This window comes from Heterodontus francisci, unplaced genomic scaffold (assembly GCF_036365525.1).
Source record: "Heterodontus francisci isolate sHetFra1 unplaced genomic scaffold, sHetFra1.hap1 HAP1_SCAFFOLD_410, whole genome shotgun sequence".
NCBI classification, from domain to species: Eukaryota; Metazoa; Chordata; class Chondrichthyes; order Heterodontiformes; family Heterodontidae; genus Heterodontus; species Heterodontus francisci.
Window position 1 is genome coordinate 493,852 of NW_027140485.1, and position 24,802 is coordinate 518,653.

The window sequence follows — 24,802 nt, forward strand, 5'->3', positions numbered from 1 at the left end:
TCCACGTAATTGGGGTATCTGGGCAGTGCTGTGATCCACGTAAGTGGGGTATCTGGGCAGTGCAGTGATCCCAGGAAGTGGGGTATCTGGGCAGTGCTATGATCCTTGGAAGTGGGGTATCTAGGCAGTGCTATGATCCTTGGAAGTGGGGTATCTGGGCAGTGCTATGATCCTTGGAAGTGGGGTATCTGGGCAGTGCTGTGATCCACGTAAGTGGGGTATCTGGGCAGTGCTGTGATGCCCGAAACTGGGGTATCTGGGCAGTGCTGTGATCCCAGGAAGTGGGGTATCTGGGCAGTGCTGTGATCCCAGGAAGTGTGGTATCTGGGCAGTGCTGTGATCCCAGGAAGTGGGGTATCTGGGCATTGCTGTGATCCTTGGAATTTGGGTATCTGGGCAGTGCTGTGAGCCTCGTAAGTTGGGTATCTGGGCATTGCTGTGATCCCAGGAAGTGGGGTATCTGGGCAGTGCTGTGATCCCAGGAAATGGGGTATCTGTGCATTGCTGTGATCCCAGGAATTTGGGTATCTGGGCAGTGCTGTGATCCCAGGAATTTGGGTATCTGGGCAGTGCTGTTATCCGAGGAAGTGGGGTATCTGGCCAGTGCTGTGATCCCAGGAAGTTGGGTATCTGGGCAGTGCTGTGATCCCTGGAAGTGGGGTATCTGGGCAGTGCTGTGATCCTCAGAAGTGCGGTATCTCGGCAGTGCTGTTGTCCCTGGAAGTGGGTTATCTGGGCAGTGCTGTGATCCATGGCACCGAGGAGCACCATGATCTGGGACGGACTGTGTACCACATCCCTGTTTCACCTCTGTTTTTCCTTCCTCTACATTCCATCTGGATCCAGGTGTTCTTCTCGGCGATTCTTGACTTGTGTGAGAATGGTAAACGGCCTCAGTCCAGCGTGAGCCTGGGATTTACCAAGGAGCAGGCAGATACCATCCGCAGGATACGAAACAGCAAGGATAGCTGGGAAATGCTGGGAATGAAGCCTGGAGCATCCAGGTAAAGCAAACTCCCATTGGTCCTATCACCACTGGGTAAAGAGAAATTTGTCTGAGACAGTAGAGCTTGCTTGTGGCTCAGTATCAGTTCCAGAACATGTACAGTATGCAATGAACAAGCTTTATGACCATATACATAGGAACGTAAGAAATAGAAGCTGGAGTAGGCCATTTGGCTCTTCGAGCCTGTTCCACCATTCGACAAGATCTTGGATAATCTACCTCAGTTCCACCTTGCTGCTTCATCCCCATATCCCTTAATTCCCAAATATCTGTTAACTTCAACATTGAATACACTTAATGACTGAGCATCCACAGCTCTCTGGAGTAGAGAATTTCGAAGAATTTCTCCTCATCTCTGTCCTAAATGGCCGACCTCTTATTCTGGGACTGTGACACTGTGTTCTAGATTCCCCAGCCAGGGGAAACATGTTCTCAGCATCTACCCTGTCAAGTGTTACGACCGAGGTGGGAGGAGCGCACTGTTCTCGTTCCACTTCTCCACAGCTCCCAACATATATTTAAAATTTTTCCCACTTACGAATACGGTCAATCATAGACTCTATTTTTATCCCAGAATATAACACACCAACCAGGTTTCTTTAATAAACAACACAAATTATCCATTTATTATAAAACAACTCTTAACCAGTAATGAAGCAAAGCATATAAACACAGATTGAAATATAGAAGTTTCCTTTTTACCTTAGCCCCTCACACACACACCAACATACACACACATGCACATAGACTGGTTAGCTGAAAAAAAAGAGATTGACTCTTTCGAGCTCTAGTCCAAAAAACACTGAAAAAGAATAAGTTGGCCAAAATACTTGCTAATTCTTGAAGAAAAAAAAGAGATGTAAAAGTCCTTTTTTGTTTGGCGTCCCAATTATGTATAGACCACTGCCACTGGGATCTTCTGAGCCTAGTTCTTGTAAAGCGGCGTTGTCGATCAGTTTGGGCAGGCTTTCCAGGGAAAATGCAGTATCAGGGGTTTCAGGCAGTTTCTTATACTTGCTTGATTAAGAGTTGCTTGCAAGATTAAAAAATGTTATAACATTTACACACTCATGCTCATTCACTTTTTATCTGTAGTCAATACAATTCTTCTTTGTACCATCTTTGCATTCAGATAGCTCAAAGCAGCATTAGATTCTAGATAAAGCATCTGCAATGACATTATTTTTTGTCCGCAATGTGGATAATCTTTAAGTGATAGGGCTGTAATAGTAAACCCCATCAGAATTCTGGCATTCTGTTTTTTAAATGTTTCCACAAAAGCTGGGGGGTTATGATCAGTATATACCAGTGTCTCTCTATAGTCGTGGTGGACATAGACTTTAAAATGCTTAAGAGCCAATAATAAACCTAGGGTTACTTTTTCCACTACTGAATATCTTTTCTGGTATCAATTTAGCTTTTTGGAAAAGTATTGCACTGGCTTTTCTATGCCGGATTCATCATTTTGTAACAGGACTGCAAGGACCCCAGGTCACTAGCATTAATTGCTACCTTGAATGGCTTAGTGAAATTTGGAGCAGCCAACACTGGTTCATTAATCAAAATGGCTTTCAGCCTCTCAAAAGATGCTCAGCACTTGCCTGACCACTCTACCTTGGTTTTCTTTCTCTGGAGCAAATCTGTCAGTGGAGCAGCTAAAGTACTAACATTTGGTGCAAACTTTCGGTAGAAACCACACATCCCCAAAAACCTCATGATTTCTTGCTTAGTCCTAGACTAGGGAACTCCACCAATGCATGCACTTCTGCTGTTCTTGGCAACAATTGTCCTTGCATTACTATATGCCCGAGGTAGGTCACTCTCCCTTTCGCACATTCACTTTTGGCCAGGTTTATTACTAAATCAGCCGATTTAAATTTTCTAAACAGAGCTTCTAGTTGTTTCAAGTGATCCTTCCAAGTGTCACTGTATACCAGCACATCATCAAGGTAAACTACACAGGAGCACTGGCTACCACTTGGTTCATTAGTCTCTGAAAGATTGCTGGGGCATTTTTTAGCCTGAATGGCATCACTCGGCATTGGAAAAGACCGTCTGGTGTGACAAAGGCCGATATTTCTTTAGCTTGGGTTGTTAAAGGAACTTGCCATTATCTCTTTAACAAATCTATTTTTGTAAGGAATGTTGCACTGCCCACTCTGTCAATACAGTCTTCCAAGTGAGGAATTGGGTAGGAATCTGCCTTTATTACTGCATTAACCTTTCTGTAGTCTTTGCAGAGTGTAGTTGAACTGTCAGGTTTAGGCACCAATACCACTGGGGATCTCCAGCTGCTTTGACTGTGTTCAGTTCGGTGGTTTTTGAACATATATTGGATTTTTGCTTTTACCTGGGCCTGTTTCTCTGGACTTAAATGATAAGAATGCTGTTTCATAGAAAAGGATTCCCCTACATAGGGTGGCGCAGTGGTTAGCACTGCAGCCTCACAGCTCCAGCGACCCGGGTTCGATTCTGGGTACTGCCTGTGCGGAGTTTGCCAGTTCTTCCTGTGACCGCGTGGGTTTCCGCCGGGTGCTCCGGTTTCCTCCCACAGCCAAAGACTTGGAGGTTGATAGGTAAATTGGCCATTGTAAATTGCCCCTAGTGTAGGTAGGTGGTAGGAGAATGGTGGGGATGTGGTAGGGAATATGGGATTAATGTAGGATTAGTATAAATGGGTGGTTGTTGGTCGGCACAGACTTGGTGGGCCTAAGGGCCTGTTTCAGTGCTGTACCTCTAAATAAAAATAAAAAAATAAATAAAAATACATCCATATCATATATGGCTGAGGTTGGACATCCTGGCTTATCCCTACAAACTCTTTTAAATGCTGTGAGTAGCCTTGTTAGGTCTTCTTGTTGTTCTGCATCTAAATATAAAAGCATTGTGTCCAATCTCCCTAACAATTCAGTATTAGCTATCCGGATAGTAGGAGGTTCAATTTGAGAAATGTATAGGCCTCCTTCAGCCTCATCCTCACTATCCCTTTCATCTTTCTCTGTCCTTACTATCTGACATACCTGTGCTTGCTTATCCTCCTCTTGATGATAATATTATTTCAACATATTAATATGACACAGCCGCTTCTTTTTCCGGTGATCTGGGGTGTCAGTCAAATAATTTACTTTACCAATTCTTTTGACCACCTTATATGGACCACTGAACCGTGCTTTCAGTGGTTCACCCTGTAAAGGCAGTAATACTAATACCTCATCCCCTGGTTGAAATGTCTGGGTCTTCGCATGCTTGTCTGCTCATTTCTTCATAGTTATTTGAGACGCTTTAAGGTGTTCCTGAGCCACTTAGGCTCTCATGCGCAGCTCCCGGAACACAGATACATAATCTAGCACAGAAGATTCATCCCTCTGCTATAAAAACCTTTCTTTAATTAGTTTTAGAGGACCTCTTATCTCATGTCCATAACTTAATTCAAAAGGACTAAAACCGGTAGACTCATTAGGTGAATTCCTAGTGATAAAACAAAAGAAATTCTAGCCCTTTATCCCAATCATGGGGATATTCATGACAGTATGCTCTGATCATCGTTTTGAGGGTCTGATGGTACCTTTCTAAAGCACTTTGTGTTTGTGGGTGGTATACTGAAGACTTTAACTGTGTTATACCCAAATTGCTCATAGCTTGCCGAAAAATTTTAGACATAAAATTGGAACTTTGACCCGACTGAATCTCAATTGGTAATCCATATTTGGTGAAGAACTGGGTTAACGTCTCTACCACCATCTTAGCAGAAATTGTTCCCAAGGAATGGCCTCTGGGAACCAAGTAGCCATATCCATGATATTGAGTATATATTGGTGTCTCACTTTTGTTTTCGGTAAAGTTCCTACACAGTCTACCAACACGCTACCAAATGGTTCACAAGAACACAAGAAATAGGAGAAGACATAGTCCATATGGCCCATCGAGCCTGCTCTGCTATTCAGTACAATCATGGCTGATCTTGGGCTTCAATTTCACCTTCCTGCCCACTCCCCATATCCCTTGATTCCCTGCAAGATCAAAAATCTATCTATCTTCGCCTTAAATGTATTCAATGATGGAGCATCCACAACCCTCTGGGGCAGAGGATTCCAAAGATTCACAACCCTTTGAGTGTAGTAATTTCTCCTCATCTCAATCCTGAATGATCAGCACCTTATCCTGAGACTGTGTCCCCACGTTCTAGATTCCCCGACCAACGGAAACAATCTCTCAGCTTCTACCCTATAAAGCCCTTTCAGAATCTTGTATATCTCAATTAGTTCAGAGAACATAGGTCCAATTTACTCAGCCTCTCATGGTAGGACAACCCCCTAATCCCAGGGACCAATTTAGTAAATCTTCACTGCACTGCCTCCAGTGCAAGTATATCCTTTCTTAAATGTGGAGACCTGATGCGGTCTCCCCAAAGCCCTGCATAGTTTTAGTAAGACTTCTTTATTCCTGTACTCCAATCCCCTTGCAATAAAGGCTAACATGCTATTTGCATTCCGAATAGCCTGCTGCACCTGCATGTTAACTTTGTGTGTTCCTTGTACGAGAACCACCAAGTCTCTCTGAACATCAACACTTACCAGTTTCACACCTTTTAAAAGATATTCTGCTTTTCTATTTTACAACCTAAGTGAACAACTTCACACTTCCCTACATTATACTCCATTTGCCATCTTGTTGTCCACTCACTTAACCTGTCTATATCTCTTGGCAGCTTCTCTATGTCCTCCCCACAGCTTACCTTTCCACCCAGCTTTGTATCATCAGCAAACTTAGATACATCACTCTCTGTCTCTTCATCCAAATCATAAATATAGAGTGTAAATAGCTGAGGCCGCAGTACTGATCCTTGTGGCACCCCACTATTCACTTTCTGCTAACTTGAAAATGCCCCATTTATGCCCACTTTCTGCTTCCTGTCTGTTAACCAATCCTCTATCCACACTAATATATTACCCCCAACACCATGCCTATTAATCTTTTATATGGTGCCTTATCGAATGCCTTTTGGAAATCCACATATACTAGATCTCCTGGTTCCCCTTGATCTACCCTACTAGTTACATCCTCAAAAAACTCTAATAAATTTGTCAAACAGGATCTCCCTTTAGTCATAAATAATAAAAGCAAAATACTGCAGATGCTGGAAATCTGAAATAAAAACAAGAAATGCTGGAAGTACTCAGCAGGTCTGGCAGCATCTGTGGAGAGAGAAGCAGAGTTAACGTTTCAGCTCTGTGACCCTTCATCTCCCTTTAGTAAAACCATGTTGACTTGTTCTAATCATACTATGCTATTCCAAGTGCAATGTTAATACTTCTTTAATAATCGTTTTCAGCTTCTTTCCAACAACTGATGTTAGGCTAACTGGCCTGTCGTTCCCTTATCCATATATTGGGTCTCGAATATTGAGGGGTATATCACATTCAAGAAGAACAGGAAGCTAGGTAAAGGTGGAGGGGGAGCACTGTTAATCAAGGATGGCATTGGTGCAATAGTTAGAGATGACCTTGGTTCAGGAGGTCAGGATATAGAATCGGTTTGAGTGAAGATGAGGAATTGTAGGGGAAAGAAGTCACTAGTGGGAGTGGTCTACCGGCCCCCTAACAGTAACCACAATGTAGGACGAGGTATACAAGAAGAAATATTGGGTGCTTGTGATAAAGGGACGGCAATGATTATGGGTGATTTTAATCTACATATAAACTGGAAAAATCAGATTGGCAATAGTAGCTTGGATGAGGAGTTCATAGAATGCTTTCGAGATAGTTTCTTGCAGCAGCACGTTCTGGAACCAACCAGAGAGCAGGTTATATTAGATTTGGTTTTGTGTAATGTGACAGGATTAATTAATGACCTCAGAGTAAAGGCACCTCTGGGTAGCAGCGACTACAATATGATTGAATTTTACATCCAGTTTTAAAGAGAGGAAAATGGGTCTAAGACGAGTATTTTAAACTCAAATAAGGGCAACTACGTAGGCATGAAAGCTGAGCTAGCTGAAGTGAGCTGGGTTACTAGGCTAGGAGATAGATCAATAGAGAAGCAGTGGCAGACATTTAAAGGGATATTTCAGAATACTGAGGATAAGTGTATTCCTACTATAAAGAAAAATTATGAAGGAGGGAAATCATGTTTAACCAATTTATTGGAGTTCTTTGAAGGAGTAACATGCGTTGTGGATAAAGGGGAGCCCGTTGACGTAGTGTACTTGGATTTCCAGAAGGCATTTGACAAGGTGCCACATAAAAGGTTACTGCACAAAGTAGGAGCTCATGTTGTAGGGGGTAACACATTAACATGGATAGAAGATTGGCTGGCTGGCAGAAAACAGAGTATGCAGAAATGGGTCCTTTTCTGATTGGCAGGATGTAACAAGTGGAGTCCTGCAGGGGTTCTGTGCTGGGGCCTCAACTTTTTACAATTTATATCAATGACTTCGATGAAGGGAGTGATGGCATGGTAGCTAAATTTGCAGATGACACAAAGACAGGTAGGAAAGTATGTTGTGAAGAGGACATAAGGAGGTTTCAGACTGATATCGATAGGTTGAGTGAGTGGGATAAAAATCTGGCAGATGGAGTATAATGTGGGAAAATGTGAAGTTGTTCACTTTGGCAGGAAGAATTAAAAAACAGAGTGTTATTTAAATGGAGAACGACTGCAGAATTCCGAGGTACAGAGGGATATAGCTACTGCCTGATCTGCTGTACGCTTGGTCAGGGCCCCTTTCTCTACATGAGCTTTGTGTACCTCAATACATCCCATGGGTTTACCCAGCCACTTCCAGCATTCTGCACGAAGGTGTCCTACCTTGTGACAATGGTAACAGTTAGGCTTGCGGACGTCTCTTTCATCCTCAGCATCTTCCTTTTCTGGCCTGAGGAGGAAATCGCGGAGCATTCCCAGCTGTCCCTTCTTGTCCCCGCTTCTTGCCTTCCTTTCACCTTCCCACGTTCTCACCTTCTATCCTTCTCGGGTTTGTGGGGGTGACGGACAAAGTGTTTGGGCTTATAAACAAGCTCATAATCATCATCAATTTCAGTTGCCTGTTTGGCTGTTGAAACCTTCTGGTTCTCTACATGGGTTCTTATTAATGGAGGGAGTGAACTTTTAAATTCTTCCAGGCAAATTAGTTCCCGAAGGTTCTCATACGTGGCCTCTACCGTTAGTGCCCGTATCCAATGATCAAAATTAATTTGCTGTATCCTCTCAAATTCTATGCAAGTCTACCCAGACAGTCTCCAGAGGTTCTGAAATTTCTGCCTATACACTTCAGGGACCAGCTCATAAGAAGTGAGAATGATCTTTTTTGCCATCTCATAATCTGCAGAAGCCTCCTCAGAAAGCATGGTGTAAACTTGATGAGCTCTGCCTGTGAGCCTACTTTGCATAAGCAGTGTTCAGCTTTCCTTTGGCCACTTCATCTGTTTGGCAATCTTTTCAAAAGAAATGAAAAATAGAAACATAGAAAAATTACCGCACAGAAGGAGACCTTTCAGCCCGTTGTGTTGGTGCTGGCCGAAAAACTAGCCGCCCAATCTAATCCCACCTTCCAGGACCTGGTCCATAGCCTTGCAGGTTACAGCACTTCAGGTGCATGTCCAGGTACGTTTTAAAAGATTTGAGGGTTTCTGTCTCTACCACCATTCCTGGCAGTGAATCCCAGACACCCATCACCCTCTGGGTGAAAAGTTTTTCCTCATGTCCTCTCTAATCCTTCTACCAATCACCTTAAATCTGTGCCCCCTGGTAATTGACCTCTCTGCTAGGGGAAACAGGTCCTTCCTGTCTACTCTATCTAGACTCCTCATAATTTTGTGCACCTCAATTAAATGACCCCTCAGCCCTCTGTTCCAAGGAAAACAACTCTAGCCTATTCAATCTTTCCTCATAGCTGCAACTTTCAAGCCCTGGTGATTCTTGAGAATCTCCTCTGCACTGTCTCCAGAGCAACCATGTCCTTCCTGTAATGTGGTGACCAGAACTGTATGCAATACTCCCTGGTGGCTGAACCAGCAACTTATACAGTTCCAGCATTGTTTAGTTTAGTTTAGAGATACAGCACTGAAACAGGCCCTTCGGCCCACCGAGTCTGTGCCGACCATCAACCACCCACTTATACTAATCCTACACTAATCCCATATTCCTACCACATCCCCACCTGTCCCTATATTTTCCCTACCACCTACCTATACTAGGGGCAATTTCTAATGGCCAATTTACCTATCAACCTGCAAGTCTTTGGTTTGTGGGAGGAAACCGGAGCACCCGGAGGAAACCCACGCAGACACAGGGAGAACTTGCATCCCTTCTTTTGTATTCTATACCTCGGCAAATAAAGGAAAGCATTCCATATGCCGTCTTCACCACTCTATCTACCTGTCCTGCCACCTTTAGGGATCTGTGGACATACACTCCAAGGTCTCTCACTTTTTCTACCCCTCTCAATATCCTCCTATTTATTGTATATTCCCTCACTTTATTTGCCCTCCCCAAGTACATTATCTCACACTTCTCCAGATTGAATTCCATTTTCCACTCAACCAAACTGTTATTCTGGAGTCTACAGCTATCCTTTTCACTATCAACTACACAACCAATTTTTGTGTCATCAACACATTTCCCAATCATGCCTCCCACATTTAAGTCCAAATCATTAATATATACCACAATCAGCAAGGGACCCAACACAGAGCCCTGTGGAATGCCACTGGAAACGGCTTTCCATTCACAAAAACATCCGTCCACTACTACCCTTTGCTTCCTGCCACTGAGCCAATTTTGGATCCAACCTGCCACAAAATGCCTCTATGACCCTTTCCTCAAACTTAGGGAGGGCTTGCACAAATTTAAACAGCTCTCCAGGGGGTCCTGGGCTGGAGCCAGATCTTTCCTCACCAGAACTTTCACCGGACTCAAGACCACCCCTTTGTCTTAGTTCCATCTTTTTATCTTCGAATTCGCTTCCTTTTCTTTCTCCTTGAAATGCTTTCTCTTTTTCCCTTTCCTCTTTTTCAACTTCAAGCTTCAATTCTCTTTCAAGCTCAAGTTTTTCAATTCTATTTCCTCCTTTTTCTGTTCAAGCTTCAGTTTTTCCATTTCCTGTTCCTGCTCAGGTTTTCTCATTTGTAATTGAATTTTAACTAATTCAACTGCACTCACCTCCGGTTTGCCACCTCCTCCTTCCAATTTCAAATGTTGTGTTATTACTTCAATTATGTTTACTTTCTTAACTCCTGGTTTAAACTCTAACACCAACAGGTCTGCCAAATCCTTTAGTTTAGCCTTGGTTATGTTTCTCATCACTCAGGGATACATCCTCCTTCTCCAGAAAAGTCACAGCAAATGATAAGACAGTCTGGTATTCTGTTACTGGTATTCTGGTAACTTTATTCTGTTGCACAAGAAACCTGTTTGTTTTCCTTTACTTTTCAATTATTATTACAATTGCATGTCGTTGGCATTGGATTATCCTGCAAAGAGGCATATTAATTCTGCCACATGGACATTAAATTTCAAATTGTTGCTGGGAAGAAGAGAAGGCCTGTTGCAAGGGGTTGCCAGGCCCCTGGCTGGAAAGACATTTTTGCATATTAACAGACAGTGCTAGTAGATAAAGGAGCTATTCCCTGCTCCAATTCAATCTACAAACAGACGTGGTCAGACCAGTTGGTCACGTGACTGGCTGGCTGTTGCAGAGTTTTGAACTGAGAGCCTGCAGAAAGCTCTTTGCTCCTGGATTGAAAAGACCTCTCCTGGCTGGCTCGCCACAGCCTCTCCTGCCTGCTCCAATCTCTTTCTTACAGAGCTCCATAAAACCGACTGAAGACACATGAACCCCCAAGAGAGAAAAGTCTCCTACAGTGAACAAGTTTTAAGAAGAATAGTGGGCCCCAACGAAAAGCAAGATCCACCTACAAACAAGGACTCTTCAGTGAACTCGAAGACCCGTAACAAAAACTCTTCAGATATTGCCTCAAACCTTTCCACTTTATTTTTCTTTTCTGTCTCTATTTGCATGTGTGTATCGCGTATGCAGGCTAACGTGGGCGCATTATGTATCCGCAGGTGTGAACCAAATTAGAGTTTAAGTTTAATAAAATTTCACCTTTCTTCTTTAAACCCAAGAAAGCTTGTTTGTGCTTATTTCTTCACCTTATAAATGGAAAGCGGTGAACAACGATTCACCAACGGGGAGCTAAAAACAGTGTGTTTAAAAAATAAAACCCTGTTACACTAAGACCAGGTGAAGGCTGAAAGACCCTCGACCTCTTTCTCAACTAGTTGTAACAAAAATTTGGGTGCTAGCATCCAGAATTGACCCTCAGACAAATGAGAGAAATTGGAAGTGGGAAGCCAAATTGTTTCCAATCAAAAAAAGAGCAAGTTTTCAATACATGTTTTCTTGTGGTTGTGTGCGATTGAATACTAACATGTCTGCAACTGAAGCGAGTAGCTCTCCAAGCCAGGGTGAAGTAACTTGGGATAAGTTAAAAACACTGTCTATGGAGGAGTTGAGGAAAACAGCTGAGCAGTGTGGGGTCACTGTACGTGGCAAGGCTAGGAAGTCTGACCTCCTAAGGCTAGCGGCCAACCATTTTTCCCTTGAATGTGAAGAAGCAGAAACAGGGTTAGAAGCAGACTCCGACAGGGTATTGTTAGCAAAGATACAATTGGAACAGAGGAAACTTGAATTAGAAGAAAGAGAAAGGGAGAGGGAGAGAGAGCCTTCCAAACGGAAAGTGAAGAGAAAGAAAGAGCCTTCCAGAAGAAACGTGAAGAAAATGAAAGGCAGAAGAGAGAGAAAGAATATTCCAGAAAGAATGCAAAGAAAGAGAGTTGAAGCAACTTGTGTTAACTAGGGGGCAACAGAGTAACCTCAGTGATAGCATGTCCAAAATGGAGGAGCGTAATTCAGGGCTGGATACGGAATTGTTAAAATTAGCTCATCTAATCCCAAAATTCAATGAGGAGGATATAGAAGTATTTTTTGTGTTCTTTGAGAAACTGGCAAGGCAGCTAAAATGGCCAGCTGAGATCTGGTCTCTTATACTACAAAGCAAGCTAACTGGAAAAGCCCATGAGATTTATTCTCTGTTGCCAGATGAGAGTTCATCGAATTATGAACTGACCAAAAATGCTATCCTCGGGGCATATGAATTAGTACCCCAGCCTATCGCCAAAATGTTAGAACCCTCAAGAAGCAAGCTAATCAAACCTAACTAGAGTTTGAAAGAGGTAAGCAGCTGGCTTTTGACCGGTGGCTGAGAGCTCTTAAAGTACAGCTCAGCTATGAGAATCTCAGAAAAGTAATTCTGTTAGAGGAATTTAAACACTCCCTCCCACTCTCCATAAAGACCCATGCAGAGGAGCAATGGGTTCAGAGATCCCGGCAAGTGGCCGTTCTGGCCGATGAGTTTGCTTTAATTTATAAGTCGGTTTCCAAGGGGAGAGCCTTTTCTAATCATCCCCACAAATCCAAAAAGGACAAACAGTAGGAAGGTGCTATCCGCTCAAGCAGTCCTGGGAGAGAAAGGAAAGCAGGAGACACAGAGGGCCCTCCTCCACCCAAAAAGGAAGGTGCTGTGAGCAAGAGTGAGTCTCGGAGACCTGTGTGCTTCCATTGTAATAAAGCAGGGCATTTAAAAGCTGACTGCTGGAAACTAAAGGGAAGTTAATCAGGGCACACCCGTTCAGTGAAGGGGAGAACCTGATGGAAAGCACAGCAGAACAAGCTGTGGCTTTAACTGCAGTGAGAGAGAGACCCAGGAAGCTTATGGCTGCAAGTGCAGGAAAATTTAATAGGATTCCTGAGGGTTATCAAGGTTTTGTGCCTGAAGGGAAAGTAACCGCATACCCATCAAGTGGGGCAAGCAAGCCCATTTTCTTGGGGTCACAGATTCTCAGGGACACGGGCCACTAGATCCTTTTACTGGGAAAAGGCCTGACCTTTCTCCAGGAGAGTGCAGTGAACACCAAAATGATGATGAATGGTATTGGAGGGCAGTGTATGCCCATACCTGTACACCGAGTGCACCTGGAGTGCGACCTAGTTTCGGGACCGGTGACCGCAGGGATTGTCCCTAGTCTGCCTGTGGATGGGGTTGACTTGCTCCTAGGTAATGATCTGGCGAGAGTGAAGGTGGTAGCCCCCTCCCCCAGTCATGAAAGAAAGAGGGTAGGAAGTCAGAGAAACAGGGCAGTGGCGGGAGACAGACCCCTGCAGTTTCCCTGAATGTGTAGTGGATCAGGCCATGATCAAACCCAGAGGACACTGAAGTAACACTGCAGGAACGTGATCGGGTCTGTCTGTTTGAGACTTTTTTTGGAAAGTTAGGAGACCCAGGGAATGAATTAAATGGATTTTCGTTAGCTGAGGCTCAGCAAGCCGACCCAGTATTATGAGAGTTCCGAAGAAGGGTCACTGACCCGAAACGTTAACTCTGCTTGTCTTTTCACAGGTGCTGCCAGACCTGCTGAGTGATTCCAGCATTTCTTGTTTTTATTTCAGATTTCCAGTATCTGCAGTATTTTGCTTTTATATTATTATGAGATTTAGCACAGGCTACCCAGTCTGAAAGTGAAGCAGAGGGAGTCCCTGATTACCACTATTTAAAGAATGAGGGACTGATGAGGAAATGGAGTTCTCTTCACACACCTGAGAGTAAGGGGTGGACAGTAGTTCACCAGTTAGTGGTGCCACAGAGATACCAGAGAGAAATATTAAGAAGGGCTCAAGAGACGACAGTGGCTGAACCTGCTGGTATACGAATGACCAAAGCCCGCATAAGACAGCAGTTTGACTTGCCAAAACTTCACAAAGATGTGGTGGAGTACTGCAGGAGTTGCCACATGTGCCAGGTTGAGGGGAAACACCAAGCTACAGTGAAACCTGCACCCCTAAATCCTGTACTGGTGTTAGGAGGATCCTCCAGCAGAGGGCTGGTGAACTGTAAGGGACCCCCACCGAGAACAAAAGGGGACAGGCAGGTACACAGCTGGCAAAAGTTTAGAAAGGGAAGGGGAAAAAGTGACCAAGAAGGCAGGTTAAAGGAAGTCTGGGAGGAATCACAGATGAAATCCCCCTACTGTCCGGTCAGCCAACCCCGAAAAATGTGAAAAGTTAGACCCCACCTCCTCCTATGTAATGCAGACACTAGAAGCACCCCACCGGAATTGCTAACACCATTTAAAGGAACGGGCAGAGACCTCGAGGGAGCACAGAAACCTGGAGGGTGATGCTTCACCTAGTCGAAGTGTTACAGGGCAGTGCAGTAGAGTCTGCACAGATACCTGCAGGCAGGACTGTCCCAGAGAACAAAGGGGAGAATCCTCCCCTACAATCGGAGAAAAAGGGAACCACCAGTCCCTTGAAGTCAAAAGCCTTTGCATGAATCAGCAAAGCCCTGAAAGCGAGTTCAGGATAGACCTGCCCACTACTGCCGCTCTTGGGAAAAATTCCAATTTCGGGCTCATTAAATTTAGGATGCCAAAAAGGGACAATTAAAGCTGCACTGTCACCAAGAAAAGGCAGGCAATTTTAATATGTTTTAGGATTTATGAATGAATGGGAGAAATCCATTTTTGTTCCTGTATCTTATATTTTTTATCAAGCCTTTTAATGAAATGTGCCTTTTCTCAATTGGCATTTCATTCCCCTGGATGTGGAGGTGTCATGTAGGCCCCCACCTGCCAAGAATGAGGCATATTAATTGCGCCACATGGATATTAAATTTCAGATTGTTGCTGGGAAGAAGAGAAGCCTGGTACAAGGAGTTGCCAAGCCCCTGGTTGGAAAGACATTTTTGCATATTAACACAGTGCTTGTAGACAAAGGAGCTATTCCCTGCTCCAATTCAATCCACAAACAGACGTGGTCAGACCAGTTAGTCATATGACTGGCTGGCTGTTGTCGAGTTTTGAACTGAGAGCCTGCAGAAAGCTCTTTGCTCCTGGATTGAAAAGACCTCTCCTGGTTGGCTCGCCACAGCCTCTCCTGTCTGTTCCCATTTCTTTCTCACGGAACTCCAAAAAACTGACTGAAGACACATGAACCCCAGAGAGAGAAGTCTTCCACAGTGAACAAGCTTTAAGAAGAATACTCGGCCCCAGCGAAAGGCAAGATCCACTGACAAACAAGGACTGTATAGTGAGCTCGAAGAACAGTAACAAAAACTCTTCAGATATTGCCTCAAACCTTTCCACTTTATTTTTTTTCGGCTCTTTTCTGTCTCTATTTGCTTGTGTGTATCGCATATGCATGCTAACTTGGGCATGTTTTGTATCCGTTACCGAATTCGAGTTTAAGTTTAATAAAATGTCATCATCTTTAAACCTTAGAAATCCTGTTTGTGCTGGTTTCTTTGCCTTTTAATTGGAACGCGGTGAACAACAATTCCCCAAGGGGGAGCTAAAAACAGTGTGTTTAAAAATAAAACCCTGTTATGGTAAGACCAGGTGAAGGCTGAAAGAGAACCCGAGGCTTCTTTCTCACCTGATCATAACAGCCCCCAATTCTAATTCCCCACTATCAACATCCTGGGGTTACCATTGACCAGAAACTGAACTGGAGTAGCCATCTAAAAACAGTGCTGACAATAGTAGGTCAGAGGCTAGTAATACTGCAGCAAATAACTCACCTCCTGACTCCCCAAAGCCCATCCACCATCTACAAGGCACAAGTCAAGAGTGTGACAGCATGGTTTTGTATCCTCATTGGCTACAGGTGAGGTCCCAGAGGACTGGAGAATAGCCAATGTTGTGCCTTTGTTTAAGAAGGGTGGCAAGGATAATCCAGGAAATTATAGGCCGGTGAGCCTTACATCAGTGGTAGGGAAACTATTAGAGAGGATTCTTCGGGACAGGATTTACTCCCATTTGGAAACAAACAAACTTATTAGCGAGAGACAGCATGGTTTTGTGAAGGGGAGGTCGTGTCTTACTAATTTGATTGAGTTTTTTGAGGAAGTGACGAAGATGATTGATGAGGGAAGGGCGGTGGATGTTGTCTATATGGACTTTAGTAAAGCCTTTGACAAGGTCCCGCATGGCAGACTGGTGCAAAAGGTGAAGTCACACGGGATCAGAGATGAGCTGGCAAGATGGAAACAGAACTGGCTTAGTCACAGAAGACAGAGGGTAACAGTTGATGGGTGTTTTTCTGAATGGAGGGATGTGACTAGTGGTGTTCCGCAGGGCTCAGTGCTGGGACCTTTGCTGTTTGTAGTATATATAAATGATTTGGAGGAAAATGTAGCTGGTCTGATTAGTAAGTTTGCGGACGACACAAAGATTGGTGGAGTTGCGGATAATGATGAGGATTGTCAGAGGATACAGCAGGATATAGATCGGTTGGAGACTTGGGCGGAGAAATGGCAGATGGAGTTTAATCCGGACAAATGTGAGGTAATGCATTTTGGAAGGACTAATGCAGGTGGGAGGTATACAGTAAATGGCAGAACCCTTAGGAGTATTGACAGGCAGAGAGATCTGGGCGTACAGGTCCACAGGTCACTGAAAGTGGCAACGCAGGTGGGTAAGGTAGTCAAGAAGGCATACGGCATGCTTGCCTTCATCGGTCGGGACATAGAGTATAGAAATTGGCAAGTCATGCTGCAACTGTACAGAACTTTAGTTCGGCCACACTTAGAATATTGCGGGCAATTCTGGTCGCCACACTACCAGAAGGACGTGGAGGCTTTGGAGAGGGTACAGAGGAGGTTTACCAGGATGTTGCCTGGTCTGGAGGGCATTAGCTATGAGGAGAAGTTGGAAAAACTCGGATTGTCTCCACTGAGGTGGAGGGGCGACATGATAGAGATTTACAAAGTTATGAGCGACATGGACAGAGTGGATAGTCAGAAGCTTTTTCCCAGGGTGGAAGAGTCAGTTACTAGGGGACATAGGTTTAAGGGGCGAGGGGCAAAGTTTAGAGGGGATGTGCGAGGCGTTTTTACACAGAGGGTGGTGAGTGCCTGGAACTTGTTGCTAGGGGAGGTGGTGGAAGCAGATACGATAGCGACATTTAAGAGACATCTTGACAAATATATGAATAGGAAGGGAATAGAGGGATATGGGCCCCGGAAGTGCAGAAGGTGTTCGTTTCGGCAGGCATCAAGATCGGCGCAGGCTTGGAGGGCCGAATGGCCTGTTCCTGTGCTGGACTGTTCTTTGTTCTTTGTGATGGTATACTCTCCACTTGCCTGCATGGGGGCAGCTCCAACAACATTCAAGAAGCTTTATACCATCTAGGACAAAGCAGCCCGCTTGATTGGCACCCCATTCACAAACATTCACTCTCTCCACCACAGCTGCCACACAGTGGCAGCAGTGTGTACCATTTACAAGATGCATTGCAGCAACACACGAAGGCTCCTTAGACAGTCGAGCATGGCTATCCGATCTGAACCGAATGGGACCCGATGACGTGTCGGGCTCGGGTCAGGTCACTCTTCTGGGTCCGGCATTCGGGCTCGGCTCGGGTTGGGCCGGGTCGGACACACTCCATCACCTCCTCCGGTACATGGGAGAGCATTTCGGTGATAGTGATCACAACTCCCTGACCTTTACTATAGTCATGGAGAGGGACAGGAGCAGACGGGATGGGAAAATATTTAATTGGGGGAGGGGGAATTACAATGCTATTAGGCAGGAACTGGGGAGCATAAATTGGGAACAGATGTTCTCAGGGAAATGCACGACAGAAATGTGGAGGTTGTTTAGGGAGCACTTGCTGCGACTGCTGGATAGGTTTGTCCCGATGAGGCAGGGAAGGGATGGTAGGGGGAAGGAACCTTGGATGACGAGATGTGGAACAGCTAGTCAAGAGGAAGAAGGAAGCTTACTTAAGGTTGAGGAGGCAAGGATCAGACAGGGCTCTAGAGGGTTACAAGATAGCCAGGAAGGAACTGAAGAATGGACTTAGGAGAGCTAGAAGGGGACATAAAAAAGTCTTGGCGGGTAGGATTAAGGAAAATCCCAAGGTGTTCTACACTTATGTGAGGAACAAGAGGATGGCCAGAATGAGGGTAGGGCCAATCAGGGATAGTGGAGGGAACTTGTGCCTGGAGTCGGAGGAGGTAGGGGAGGTCCGAAATGAATACTTTGCTTCAGTATTCACTAGTGAGAGGGACCTGGTCATTTGTGAGGACAGCGTGGAACAGGCTGATATGCTCGAACAGCTTGAGGTTAAGAGGGAGGATGTGCTGGAAATTTTGAATGATATGAGGACAGATAAGTCCCCGGAGCCAGACGGGATATACCCAAGGATATTACGGGAAGCGAGGGAAGAGATTGCTGCGCCTTTGGCGATGATCTTTGCGTCTTCACTGTCCACTGGAGTAGTGCCAGATGATTGGAAGGTGGCAAATGTTGTTCCCTTGTTCAAGAAAGGGAATAGGGATAACCCTGGGAATTATAGACCAGTCAGTCTTACGTCGGTAGTGGGCAAATTATTGGAGAGGATTCTGAGAGACAGGATTTATGATTATTTGGAAAAGCATGGTTTGATTAGAGACAGTCAGCATGGCTTTGTTAGGTCATGCCTCACAAGCCTTATTGAATTCTTTGAAGATGTGACAAAACACATTGATGAAGGAAGAGCAGTGGATGTGGTGTATATGGATTTTAGCAAGGCGTTTGATAAGGTTCCCCATGGTAGGCTCATTCAGTAAGTAAGGAGGCATGGGATTCAGGGAAAGTTGGCTGTCTGGATACAAAATTGGCTGGCCCATAGAAGTCAGAGGGTGGTAGTAGATGGAAAGTATTCAGCATGGAGCTCGGTGACCAGTGGTGTTCCACAAGGATCTGTTCTGGGACATCTGCTGCTCTTTGTGATTTTTATAAATGACTTGGATGAGGAAGTGGAAGGCTGGGTTAGCAAGTTTGCCGATGACACGAAGGTTTCTGGAGTTGTGGATAGTGTGGAAGGCTGTTGTAGGTTGCAACGGGACATTGACAGGATGCAGAGCTGGGCTGAGAAGTGGCAGATGGAGTTCAACCTGGAAAAGTGTGAAGTGATTCATTTTGGAAGGTCGAATTTGAATGCAGAATACAGGCTTAAAGACAGGATTCTTGGTAGTGTGGAGGAACAGAGGGATCTTGGGGTCCATGTCCATAGATCGCTCAAAGTTGCCACCCAAGTTGATAGGGTTGTTAAGAAGGCGCATGGTGTGTTGGCTTTCATTAACAGGGGGATTGAGTTTAAGAGCCGCGAGGTTATGCTGCAGCTCTATAAAGCCCTGGTTCGACCACACTTGGAATATTGTGTTCAGTTCTGGTCGCCTCATTATAGGAAGGATGTGGAAGCTTTAGAGAGGGTGTAGAGGAGATTTACCAGGATGCTGCCTGGACTGGAGGGCATGTCCTACGAAGAAAGATTGAGGGAGCTAGGGCTTTTCTCATTCGAGCGAAGAAGGATGAGAGGTGACTTGATAGAGGGGTACAAGATGATGAGAGGCATAGATAGAGTGGATAGCCAGAGACTTTTTCCCAGGGTGGAAAGGGCAATCACCAGGGGGCATAATTTTAAGGTGATTGGAGGAAGGTTTCGGGGAGATGTTCTTTAGGTTCTTTACACAGAGAGTGGTGGGTGCGTGGAATGCACTGCCAGCGGTGGTAGTAGAAGCAGATACATTAGGGGCATTTAAGCGACTCTTGGATAGGTACATGGATGATAGTAGAATGAAGGGTAGGTAGTTAGTTTGATCTTAGAGTAGGTTAAAGGTTCAGCACAACATCGTGGGCCGAAGGGCCTGTACTGTGCTGTACCGTTCTATGTTCTATGGCTCCAATCTTAATATACTTTTTAAACAACCTTTCAAGTCCAGTTACAGTTTTTGTTGCTTATCTGCACAAGCTTAAAAGCTGAAAAACGGAAGCTAGGTTTCACTGAACATTCCAATGGTTGAGTCGGGCATGGGAAAAAATGAAAGGACTCGGGCCGGATCTGGCTCGGGTCAGCTGTGGTTATGTCGGGCATGGCTCGGGTTTCATTTGCAGACCCGAGCAGGCCTTTATTAGACAGCACCTTCCAAACCCATGACCTCTTCCACCTAGAAGGACAAGGGCAGCAGATGTTTAGGAACACAACCACCTGCAAGTTCCCCTTCAAGCTGCACACCATCCTGACTTGGAACTATATCACCATTCCTTCACTGTCGCTGGGTCAAAATCCTGGAACTCTCTTCCTAACAGCACTGTGGGTGTACCTACCCCACATGGACTGTAGCGGTTAGTGATGGGCAATAAATGCTGGCCTAGCCAGTGTCACCCACATCGAAAGAATGAATTTTTAAAAATGTTATGACTGAGGCAGGAGGAACAAACTGTTTATTCTCGTTCCACGTCTCCACAGGTCACAACATATATTTACATTTTTTCCCACTTACTGATGCGGTCAATAATAGACTCTATTTTCATCCCAGAATAAAACACACCAACCAGGTTTCTTTAAATAACAAAAATGACCAGTTTATTCTAAAACAAGTTTTAACCAGTAATGAAGCAAAGCATAAGCACACAGATCGAAATATAAAAGTTCCCTTTTATTTTATTTTTTTAAATTTAGAGATACAGCACTGAAACAGGCCCTTCGGCCCACCGAGTCTGTGCCGACCAACAAGCACCCATTTATACTAATCCTACATTAATCCCATATTCCCTATCACATTCCCACCATTCTCCTACCACCTACCTGCACTAGGGGCAATTTACAATGGCTAATTTACCTATCAACCTGCAAGTCTTTGGCTGTGGGAAGAAACCGGAGCACCCGGCGGAAACCCACGCCTCTTCACCTCTCACGCAACACACATACTGAAAAAACGAGATTTACGCTTTAGAGCTCTAGTACAAAAACACACAAAGAAAAGAACGTGTTGGCCAAAATACTTGCTCATTCTTGAAGCAAAAAAGAGAAGATATGAAAAGATGTCAGAGTCCTTTTTTGTTTGACATCCCAAATACATACAGACGGCTGTCACTGGGACCTTCCTGGAACAGTTCTTGTCAGGCGATGTTGAAGATCAGTTTGGGCATGCTTTCCAGGGAAAATGCAGTATCAGAGGTTTCAAGCAGTTTCTTACACTTGCTTCTCAGCTTTTCAAGAGATGGAAAACTGGCAGGCTTTTTCAAAGAGCTGGAACAGACTGAGGCGTGGTTTGGCTTTCTTGGCAAGTTTTCTCCAACTGTCTTTTCAAACAATTGTCCATATCTCAACTCGCTGTCCAAATGAAACCATAAACAGTGTCACATGAGTCAAGCCTCCTGACCCCTCTAAATCTTGACCTGTCACTTCTCTGTAAACATCTTCTCCAAGTCAAAAACAACCCCCACTGGGTAATTATTTGAAAACAGGTGCCTTCCAGTAACTGTTTACAGTCCAGACCTTTCAGTGACTCTTGTAAAAAGAAAAATCCATGGACTGCTTTTCAGTTTTACACCACAAATCATCAAAATTTAATTTAAAAAATGGAAGCACTCGTAACACAAGTCATTTAAGCATTTTATATGTTTCAATTAGATCACCTCTCAGTCTCTCAACTTCAGGGTATACAGGCCTTGTGTATGCAATATGGTGCTCTGGAGGGCTTCACCACTCATCTTGTCCTTGGTTATGTGTACTTTCTGCCAGCAGTCACTTCACAGTGATCAGATTGGCAATGCATGCTGGTGCCCCTCCAAACAAAAAAGACACTGAAGCCAATTGTAGTGCCCCCCAAAAAATCCGTTAACTCAGTACAGGCCAGGGATAGAGCCAGGCCTTTTCCGCTCTGTCTTGGGCTCAGTACCACACCGGGTGCAATCAGCTAACTCAGCACAGGCCGGGGATGGAGCCTGGACCTTTCCTTCTCTGTTAGGCCCACCGAGCTGTCTGCGCACAATTGCAATTTGTCCTTCCTGTGGATTAAAGGTGCCATTATATCTCAAAAGCCGACCCCTAACTCAGAGCTTTGGCTCCAGGTTATAGCTCTGTTTGTAAACTTTGAACATTTGGAATTGATCATAAAAAATTTATAGATGTGATTGGCAGCTTGTATTTGTGACTTGAGCTTTTAATCAACTGTTTTATAGAAGGACTTGTGCCATGCCTCAGCCCACTCCCAGATGGAATGTTTGTTTAACTTTTTGATTGCTGGTATGCAATCACTAGAATTGAATGCAATAAATCAGATCATTTGTGACTCACATTAGAAAAAGGACCCCAAAACTGCTGGATTTTGTAAAAACCTATTTGGTTCACTGAGGGACCTGACACACAGCAGACTGATGGTGGGTGAGAGTGAACTCCATCACATCACTGAAACTGCAGAACACAGTACCATCCGCCACCCTTCCCGCCCACCCCTCCCCCCGTTCCCCTAGAACACTACACCACGAGATACAGCTTCCACAGGGCCACTGGAGGTTACCTGAAACTTTGCACATGGACACTTTTAGTGTTGGCACTAGCACGCCAATTGCGCCTTTCAGCATGAGATTAGAGAACTGCGGACTGGCACTGATTGTTTAACTCCTGCCGTCACCTGCGATTACCAGGTTGCAGCTGTATTTTATACAACTGTATGTGGCTCCAAATACACCTCTATGAGGTATAGGCACCCAATAGGCCTGGACTGCAAGACTGTTTCCTCTCCTCCCCACTGAATATCCACCTAACTGTGGTATCTTAGTGAGCTATAAAAATGATAAGGCCATTTGTTTACATTCATTCGTGGGACATGGTTATCACCGACCAGGCTGGCGTTTGTTGTCCATTCCTGGTTGCCCTGGCAAGGTAGTCATGGACCACCTTCTTGAGCTGCTTGTGATTTTATACAACTGAGTGGCTTGTTGGGCCATTTCAGAGGGAATTTAAGAGTCAGCCACATTGGTCTGGGACTACAGTCACATCAGCCAATCCCAATAAGGATGGCAGGTTTCCTTCCCTTGAGAACATTAGTGAACCAGTTGGGTTTTTAATGACAATCTGACAGCTTCTTGGTCACTTTTACTGAGACCAGCTTTTTAATTTCAGATTCTTTAAATTAAATTCAAATTCACAAACTGTCCTGGTGAGATTTGAACTGATGTTCCAACCATGTTCAAACTCATTGATTATTAGTCCAGTAACAGAACCACTGCAGGGATCACAAAAAAAGAAAATAATGGAAAAACACAACAGGCCCATAAGCGTTGGAAAGATGGAAGACCATTTGAGATCAGAACTGAGTTGCATCCAAAATGTTTGTGCTCCCTGTGTCCTCTCGTACTAAGTGAGCATCTGTGTATTTTAAGCTATATTATGTGTAATGGGGTTGAGTGTGGATCCTGAGACTGTCACTTTTACAGGGACGAGGTAAACCGAGCCTATCGGAAGATGGCCATGCTCCTTCACCCAGACAAGTGCCTCGCACCGGGGAGCGAAGATGCCTTCAAAGCAGTCGTCAACGCACGGACTGTGTTGTTGAAAAACATCAAGTAAAAAAGGGGAGTACTATCAAAATCCACTTTGACTAGATAAGAAACCACCCATTCCCTGGACTGAGTGTTACACCATCTGCACATTGGATTTCAGTGGAAATAAGGACTAAGAAAATGTCATTTAATTCTTGGATGTAGGTTGCAGGATTAATAAACCTGAACATTTACACTTAGTGTAATTCTTACACTGATTGGCATAACTATGCTTCATTCATCCAAAAACCTTGTAACGGGAGGCAAGTGGCCACTATGTCCTTTAAAGGGAAAGTGGTTCAGAGAAGGTGGGCCACACATGAAGAGCATTAAAGGGGCCCAGTGTTGGAGGGAGATTTGCATTCTGGGTTGACAAAGGCAGAGGTTGAAAAGGAACTTTAGACATACCGAAGCAAGCATTTCAAGAAGCACAGACAAGCATTGGAGCAATGTTATATGCATTCTTCTCCATCTCAATACTCGCTATACTAATTCAGGTGTCCTACTTAGAAACCTCCTTCCTTCAATACACAATCTCTCACTGATATCAGCCAAAGAGCTTCAACACTCTACATTTGCCTAGATTTCATGGGAGGTTTTTCTGCTGTTGCAGGATACAGTGCAGGTGACGGTAATGGCAGCAGCTGCCTGATGTAGCACAGATGGGCACTTGTCACAGCGGCTGCATTGACAGGTGCTAACTCAAGTCTCCTACACAAGATACCTGAGCCACTCAAGGGAAGAGGAGGTGAGCTGCTTTCCCGTGGTCTTCATCACGATTTTATCTTCAGGGAACCTTCTGCTGCAACTAAGGCTAAAGAGCCCATCTTCCCTATAATATGGAGAGGGCATCCACATCCATCGGACACAAGTATCTCCTGCTGCTTGTTGAAGCTGATGTCCCAGACACTGGTCGCCAGGACTGTCTGGAGTGGGGTTTGAACCCTTCACCCCTGAGCTAGTTGTCACTCCATGATGTGTTTTTGCCTCTTTTGAAATGTTCTTCATCTTTCCTTACTGTTCATCTGGTTTGCACCTTTATTACCTGCTGAAAGTTGATTGAATTGATTTGGAGGATGTTTCTGCTTTAATTTTTTTACATTCCTGAAAGCACTCAGTGTTGCTGGCTCACAGTTACGGGTGATGCACCTTTCCAGTACCTTTGCTGATTTACCTTTTTTCACTTGTGACCAAGACATCGAATATCGCCAGATTGTTTAACAGCTGATCCAACCCTATCGGACTCTGTCTGCACATGAATTCACTGACTAGCAATCGGGAGAAACAATTTCCCTCCCCTCCCCCATAGGAATCATAGCACTTCACTCGGTGCCCTATCTGAATGCAGAACAGGCCTCCAGCCTG

At 44.6% G+C, this 24,802-nt stretch overlaps 1 protein-coding gene across 1 annotated transcript in view; it reads left to right on the plus strand.

Annotated features, from left to right (window-relative positions):
- Nucleotides 1–23,633, plus strand: part of LOC137359986 (dnaJ homolog subfamily C member 27) — a 98,226-nt gene extending 74,593 nt beyond the window's left edge. The window contains exons 6-7 of the mRNA XM_068025580.1: nucleotides 847–1,004; nucleotides 23,333–23,633. Of these exons, the coding sequence (XP_067881681.1) occupies nucleotides 847–1,004; nucleotides 23,333–23,465 (291 nt within the window). The 3' untranslated portion in view covers nucleotides 23,466–23,633. The remainder of the gene's footprint in view (nucleotides 1–846; nucleotides 1,005–23,332) is intronic.
- The last annotated feature ends 1,169 nt before the right edge of the window (nucleotides 23,634–24,802 follow it).